This window comes from Vombatus ursinus, unplaced genomic scaffold (assembly GCF_900497805.2).
Source record: "Vombatus ursinus unplaced genomic scaffold, bare-nosed wombat genome assembly UNPS02014811.1, whole genome shotgun sequence".
In the NCBI taxonomy this organism is placed as follows: domain Eukaryota; kingdom Metazoa; phylum Chordata; class Mammalia; order Diprotodontia; family Vombatidae; genus Vombatus; species Vombatus ursinus.
The window spans coordinates 1,321,084-1,329,412 of NW_020954589.1; the positions used below are offsets into that span (position 1 = coordinate 1,321,084).

The 8,329-nt window shown below is 44.2% G+C and overlaps 1 protein-coding gene across 2 annotated transcripts in view; it reads right to left on the bottom strand.

Annotated features, from left to right (window-relative positions):
* The window catches only part of LOC114053503 (molybdenum cofactor biosynthesis protein 1-like), a 40,905-nt gene extending 37,348 nt beyond the window's left edge, over nt 1-3,557 (bottom strand). For both annotated transcript variants that reach the window (XM_027876611.1, XM_027876612.1), the window contains exon 1: nt 3,377-3,557. In XM_027876611.1, coding sequence (XP_027732412.1) covers nt 3,377-3,499 — 123 coding nt within the window. In that variant the 5' untranslated portion in view covers nt 3,500-3,557. The remainder of the gene's footprint in view (nt 1-3,376) is intronic.
* Between the last annotated feature and the right edge of the window lie 4,772 nt (nt 3,558-8,329).

Below are 8,329 nucleotides of genomic sequence, written 5' to 3' on the forward strand. Positions count from 1 at the left end.
AGAGAGAGAGAGAGAGAGAGAGAGAGAGAGAGAGAGAGAGCAAGCCTGAGTCAGACAGAGACAGAGAGTCAGGGTCAAACAGAGAGACAAAGACAGATAAAGAGAGAGACAGAGACAGAGACTGACAGAGAGAGAGGGAGAGAGAGAGATGTACATATACACACAAGACAGCAAACATTCCTTCCCTACCCCAAAGAAAAATAACAAAAACCAAGCCCATATGCTAAAATGTCACTTTGAATCCCTTGGTGTTTTACCTTTTTCATCCCCCCATAATCCCACTATAGTAGCTCCCATCCTAACCTAAACCCATGTGCTCATACACTGAGTTACATATACGTGCATAAATACTTCATTCTGGCATTTTTCACACTTTCCTAAAATTCTCTCCGGCTGCAAAGCCAGCAGGCCCAGACCAGGGAGTGTGAGGTCCAAAAGGCAGTGACCCTAGTCACAAAGGCAGTGTAGACCTTGAGCTTGCTCCCCCAGGGCACAAGAACCAAAAAGAGCAGAGGAGCTGAAATAAAGGACCAGGGGCCTAGCGCACCAGATCCTAGATCACCAATGAGGATCTTAGGCTCCCATGAAGCCATGTACCCACAGACCAACGCAGCTTATGTCAACCCTGACCCAAGAATTTATGTGTGTAAGAAGCTTCTTCACACACACAAAAAGGGGGCTTCTTCTTTTGAAGACAAACAAGCATCACTGTCTATTTTAATGTGTCTCCTAGCTACAGGTAACTCTCAAGGTAGTTTTGCAGTAGATTCTCCATACCAAACTTTTCATGACTCAACCCTGCCACTAATCAGCTGTGTGACCCTGGGTTAGCAACTTCACTCCTCTGAGCCTCAGTTTCCTCATCTACAAAGAAAGGGGGTTGGAACAGACACTCATTAGAGTCCTTTTCCAGCTATAACACGAAACACTGTATATATCCTGAATGTATATAGTTTACATTTTGTCTCTTCCATCAGAATGAGGCGGCCAGGGATCATGTTCTTACCTTTCTTTCTACCTTTAGTGCTTAGCACAGTGTCTGCACATAGTATGCACTTAATAAGTGTTTTGTTCACTAAATGACTAAACTGTAGCTGTTTTTCCCCCAGTGCTAAGGGTCCCCATCCTCTTGGTGGGGCATGCACAGGTACAGGAGACCTACTGTGACAGCCACAAAAGATGAAAAGTCTTTCCTAACCATATAGTGACATATCCCTCCTCTGAAACTCCACTGCATATGTACATATACATACAAAGATAATTAGCAACTCTAAATAGTACATATATAAGTGCATGAATATAAGTGCATAGATATAATATATATAACATATAAGTACATAGGAAGCAGAACAATGTGTAGGAAAAGTTCTGAATCTAAGTCAGAGAATCTGGGTTCAAATCCTATCCCTCGTACTTATTTCCTGTGTGACCTCAGGCAAGTTGATTAACTTCTCTGGGCCAGTTTCCACAAAAATAAAATGAGGGGGTTGGGCTACATGATCTCTGGAATATCCCTTCCATCCCTAAATCTATGATCTGATTGTCTTGCTGGGACTTAGTTTCCTTATCTGAAAAATGAAGAAGCTGGAATAGAGGATCTCCAAGGTCCCTTCTAACTCAAATCTCTGTTATTATACACATTGAGGGCAGAGACTGTATCTTGTTCATCATGTGCCCCCCACTACAGCGGTTACCCATAGGTTACTCAATAATGTCTCTTAAGATAGGCAACAAAGATTTACCCAATTTTCTGTTGACAGAAGCTCGTATTATTAAACAATATGAGAAATAGAGGTTGTCGTTGTTCAGTCTTTTCAGTTGTGTCTAATTTTTTGTGACCCCTTTTGGGGCTTCGTTGGCAAAGATACTGAAGTGGTTTGCCATTTCCTTCTCCAGCTCATTTGACAGATGAGGAAACTAAGGCAAACAGGGTTAAGTGATCTGCCCAGGGTCACACAGTTAGTAAGCATCTGAGGGCAGATTTGAACTCAGGAAAAACGAGTTCTTGACTTCAGGATTGGCACTGTATCCACTGCACCACCTAACACCCTAATAAAAGAAAGAGAATATTAATTAAGAAAAAATAGAAGAGGCTCAGGGCCTTTAGGGACCTGAAAATTCCAGTGTGATGATAGAAGTCCATGCCTTTAGAAGCTCCCTGTCTAACAGGAGGGGCAGTACCTGGCCTGGGGTAATTCATAATCTGATGAGAAAGAAGGCCTGTCTAGGGAACTCATGAGGTTTCCATCTTCCTCTGCCACCTGAGGTCTGAGTCTAGTAACAATGTTTACAAACTTCTTAGCACAAGTCCCTGAGTTGATGCCCAGTTAGTCCAGGTCTGAGCTAAGATAGGACCCCTATCTCTCCCCCTACACACACCCACACACCCACACCCACACCCACCCACACACCCACACCCACACATGCGCGCATACAGGAACATTTTTGGTCTTTTCCCAGAAGAAAATGAGAGAGGGGCCCATGGACACATTGCCCCAGGGTCTGCTCAGCCTTCTAGTCATGTAAATCCAGTTAGTTCTGGGTAGTTTGGGCCCTGACCCCAAAAGAGGGGTTCCCACCCAAGGGAAGACGGCCTCTCTATGACAAACTGCTCCCGAACAGGAAGGGGTTCTCACCAGAGTAATGTGGGCTTCTCTCTGACAGGCTCTATTCCTTCATCACCTATCTGATAAACTTTTTCTGTAAACTTAAAAACAAATCCTAATGACAAAGAATATTACCTAACACCATCCACAGCTCTTTGTCTAATCAGAAGAGTACTTGGCAAGGGGGAACTCAAGCCATTATCGGGATAATGGGCTCTTTAACCAGAGCAGCCCAGACCCTTTTCTCCCCCAAGGGAGAAGGGCCTGGACACAGAAGATACTATTTGTGACAATGTGCTGGACTCATGCCTCAGTGAAACATGGTGTCATAGTCCAACACCCTGCCCCATTCACAAAGTCTCTACAGCCTCAGTCAAGCAGAGCTCCCGAGAAATAAGCAACATCCCCATACCCCTTTCCACAAGTATAAAAGGCTGAACAGGAATTGGACAGGTCAGGGAAAGAGGGCAGGTGGGTTTGGACCACAGGCACTCCGACTTCCCTTTTAGCAAAAGTCATTGCTCCTGCAGTCCTCGGGTCTGCAGAGCCTCTGGGGAGCCCCTTCCTTACCTCCCTTCACCCCAACCCAGTCCACTGCGTGCATCCAATTCCCACCGACTCTTCCCCATCTCCTAAGCGTTTCAGGGTGCCTGCAGAAGAGCACAAGAGGGCAGATGCTAGTGGGGCCGGGCGTGGGGGTGCATATCTCCGGAGGGCCCGGGCTACCACCTCCCCGAGGGGAGTTTGGATGCCCAGAGGGGCTCGCTCACCTGGGCTTCTTGCAGAGCCGGCTCCCCACTCCGTGGCAGCGTGGCGGGGGCCCCTGAACTGCAGCCCCGACCGGCAGCCCGCAGAAGCCCCCTTAGCGTCCGGGACACTGACCATGCAGCCATGGGGCCAGAAAGCAGCCAGTCTACGCCCCGACCAAGGCTTCCGACAGCTGTGATCAAGGCTAGCTCAGATCCTATTTACCCCCAGTAGCGATCCGAATCCGGAGGGGCGGGGGCAAGGCCCCTGCACCCAATCAGTAGTCGGCGTCGGTGCCTCGATGCCTTCTGGGACTTGTAGTTCCAGGCTCTTTCGAGCTAGGGCAGGACACTTTTCAGTCCTGTTGGCGTGACCCGGAATTGAGGTAACTAGCCTTTGGTGCGGATTCTAATTCCGCTGCCTGGTTTCCATCAAGGCCTGGATGAATAGGTTCCTGCCCAGGAATGTGCTTTGGGCTCCTTTAGGGGGTCTTGTCCAGCCTCTCCAGAGACTGACAACGTGGGTACTCTCTACACCCACGCAGAGTGAAACAGATCCACGCTTAAATAGAAAGGGAAATTTAAACTAATCCCTTCTCATAATTACTCATGTAAGAATTTAAGCTCCCCGAGGGCAAGGACTGTTTCTTTTTGCTTTTACGTGTATCCTCAACACTTAGCACATTACGTGGCACCCCTGGCCCTGGCCAGATTTAAAACATTGGGCAAATTTCTCTGGAGAGCTTTCTGTTCTTGAGAACCAGTGCTGTTTAATAGATAGAACAACAGCCTGGAGTCAGAAGATGTTATCTAAATACTGACTTTGATGCTTACCTGTTTGACCCCAATTAAGCAAGACTTCACTTCACCTCTGGGAAACAGTTTCTTTTTCTGCGTGAGGTGGTGGTGGTAGTGAGCTAGATGATCTCTATCAATCAATCAGTATACATTTATTAAGCACCTACTGTGTGCCAGGCACTTTGCAAAGTGAAGAGAATACAAATAAAAGAAAAATAATCCCTGCTTTGAAGGGGTTTACAGTCTAATGGGGGGAGATAGCATGCAAACAAATATATGCAAAGCAAGCTATATAGAGGACAAATTAGAAATAATTAACGTAAGGAGGATACTATAATTAAGAGGGGCTGGGAAAGGCTTCCTGTAGAAGGTGGGATTTTAGTTGGGATTTAAAGGAAGCTAGAGAGGACAGTAGTTGGAGTGCAGGAGCAAATGCATTAGAGACATGGAGATCAGCCAGTGAAAATGGCTAGAGCCAAGAGATAGGAGTGTCTTGTTCTTGGAATATCCAAGAGGAAGCCAGTGTTAGTGGACTGAAGAGTATGTGTTGGAGAGTAAGGTGTAAGAAGACTGGAAAGGTAGGAGGGGGCTCAGTTATGAAGGGTTTTGAACAGGGGTGGGGAACCTTCAGCCTCAAGGCCACATGTGATCCTCTAAGTCCTCAAGTACGGCCCTTTGACTGAATCCAAATTTCACAAAACAAATCCCCTTAATAAGAGGATTTTTTTCTGCAAAGCTTGGACTCAGTCAAAAGGCTGCACCCCAGGACCTAGAAGGCCACATATGGCCTCAAGACTGCAGGTTCCCCACCCCTGATTTTGAACATTCCTTCCCTTCCAACTCTAAATTCAATTATTCCTTTATGGTATCTCTCCCCATCCTCCAAGTTTCCCAGAAATGACCCAGGCTGCATTGTCACATGGGAGGGGACAGTCAAACATATTTAGCCATTGATCTATTTCATTTCCCACATTCCTATTCCCAGATAGCTGTCATGGCACTATTATACAGTCTTTATTTTTTTTTTAAATGTTGCATAATATTGATTTCAGCTGAGTTGAGGCTGGGTGGAGGGGTCAAAGTCTAGAGCGTAAGGTATTCTGGGGGAAGGCAGGCCTACCCCTGGGATATCACACTTGAGAACTCTGAGTAACCATGGGAAGCTGCAGCATGAAGGCAACCTGGTCTTTTGGTTTTAAGAAAAGATTCAGCATGACTTAAGGAAGAAAGGCTGATTTGGAAGGGTATCCAAAAGGTCATCCAGTCCAACCATTTTTCCCCCAGCACCTGTGAGATCTTCAGTGACCAGAAATTCCTTCGTCAACATCAATTCAATTTACCATTTATTTAAGTGTCTTCTATATGCCAGGCTCTGTGTGTGGATACAAAGACAAGATCTGCCCTTGCATATGTTCTACAGAATACATGTAAAACAGATAAGGTAATACAAAATAGTCTATGCTGAAAGAGAATACTAACAACTTGAAAGAACAGGAAAGGCTATAGGAAAGAAGTTAAGGAAGAAAGTTAAGTTAAAGAAGGACAATAAGGAATCTTTGAGACAGAGGCTGGGTGGGAATACATTCCAGGTATGGGGTGACAGCATGTATAAAGGCACAGAGATGGGAAATAGGATACTGAGTTTGGGGAACAGCAAATAGGTCAATTTGTCTGAAATAGGGAATGTTTAGAGGGAAGTATATTTGTAAGTAAATAAATTTATAAGTAAATTTACAGGTAAATATACTTATGTAAAATAAGTTCAGAAAGGTAGGTCAGAATCAAACTATGCTAAGGAGTTTGTATTTTATCCTGAAGGCAATAAGGAGCCACTGAAGATTTTTAAGCAAGGGAATGACATGATCAGACCCTTGTGCTTTAAGGAAAATTGTGTTTGTATCTGTGTGGGAGAAGGATTCAAGGGAGGAGAGGTCAGACAGACCAAAGCAGAATAGGTGAGAGGTAATGAGGGCCTGAACAAGAATGGTTTCTATATGAGTGAGGAGAAGGGAATAGATGCAAAATATTGTGGGTATAGAATCTTCAAGACTTTACAACAAATGGTCATCCTGTTACTAATTCCTTAGCCTCTTTAAATGACAAGATCTACTCCCTCACTCCACTGTCACACATAGGGATTGGTCATACCCTAAATTGTCATCACTATTCCCAAAGTGTTCCACTTCCTTAATTAGAAACTCTGACATTTCCTATTTGACCACAATCTCCTACCACTTTGATTCACTCCTCCAAATCTATTCTTTATCTTTATTAGGACCTCCAATCATCCCCTCCTCTTGGGATTTCCTAAGGCCTTGACAACCTCTGATCTGACTTTACTTTTTTCCCTCTCCAATCACAACCCAATAGTTAGCCATTTCAACTCTGTACTGTCCTCTGCTCTTGAATGTCTTGACCCCTTGACCTTTCCCCCTCATATTTTGCCCAACCCTAGCCTTGCATTACTCTCACTTTCACTTCCTCCGATCCTGTTCATGAATCTGGAAGAAGTCATGAGTGACTATGATGATTGGCTACTTGACAAATCCATTTTATCCAACATCAAATGAGCCCTTGTTGCACCAAGGCAATTCTTTTATTCCTTCTTAATTGTTTCCCTATATGACTCCCCACAGGCAGTTAGTTGGCAAAATGGATAGACCACCCTGCCTGGAGTCAGTAAGACCTGAATTCAAATCCAGCCTCAGACACTTACTAGCTGTGTGACCCTGGGCAAGTTACTTAACCCTATTTGCCTTAGTTTCCTCATCTGTAAAATGAGCTGGAGAAGGAAATGGCAAACCACTCCAAGTAGCTTTGTCAAGAAAACCCCAAATGAGGTCATGAAGGGTTAGACATGATTGGAAAAAACTGAGCAAAAAGCATCACTCCCTAAAGAAACTATTCCAAACCTTTTCCTTCCTGAAGCCTCCTCCATCCCCATTAGCTGAGGGCCTTGCCTCTTACTTTATTGAGAAAATTGAGGCCTGGTAAGGTCCCTCTTCTCTCATTCTTGTCATTATAAAATCCCTTGACATTATTTCCCACTCTCTCCTCCTTTCCTTCAGTCCTTAAAACAGGTAGCCCTTTTCCTTGCCAAGGTCAACTCATCTATATGATCCTATCCTCTCTCTCTTTCTCTTTCTCTCTCTCTCTCTCTCCCTCTCCCCTACCCAGTTTCTCCTTATCTATTAGGTCTTTCCCTCTTTCCTTACTGCTTTAAAGCATGCCCGAGTCTCTCCGTCTCAAAAAATATTTCACTGAACCCCATCATCTTCTCAAGATACTGTCCTATACCTTTTTCCTTTTCTCAGACAAATTCCTTGTAAAATCTGTCTGCATTTGCTGCCTTCTCTCCTCTTACCCGTCAATCTTTTGTAACCTGACTTCTGACCTAAGGACTCAAATGAAATTGCTCTCTCCAAAGTTACTAATGATCCCTTAACTGTCAATCTGATGACCTTTTCTCAGTCCTTATCCTTTTTAACCCATCACCTGCATTTGACACTCAACCTTTCTGTTGTCCTGTATATTCTCTCCTCTCTGGATTTTCATGACACTGCTCTCTCCTGGTTCTCCTCCTATTTATCTGATTGCTCTTTCTGAGTTTTCTTTGCTGGCTCATATTACACCCTCTAACTGTGGGTTTTCCACAAGTCTAGGTCCTGGGTCCTGTTTATTTCTCCTTTTTCTTTCAGTCCCTTGTAGAGAAGAGATAACTTCATTAGTTCCCATGGATTTAACTATAATCTCTATTTACATAACTCTCAGATCCATTCAACCCAATCTCTTTCCTGAGCTCCAGTCCCATATCACCTATTAGTCACTTCAAACTGGATGTCCCAGAGACATCATAAACTCACCATGTACAAAACATAAATCATTATCTTTTTCTCCAAACTTTCCCCTCTTCCAAATTTTCCTATTTCTATTGAAGGCACCACTACCTTTCTATAACTACTACCTCATTTCAGGTCTTCATCACCTCCTACATATTTATCACCTTCATCACATTCCTAGATTACTGCAACAAACTCTTAATTGTCTGTCTACTTCAAATCTTCCAATAATCCAGTACATCCTATACCCTTCTGCAAACACACTTGTCCATAAGTTTCAATACAACCGTGTGGTGCCCCTCCTCAATCAACGCAGTGGCTTTTCCTACATCTATAAACT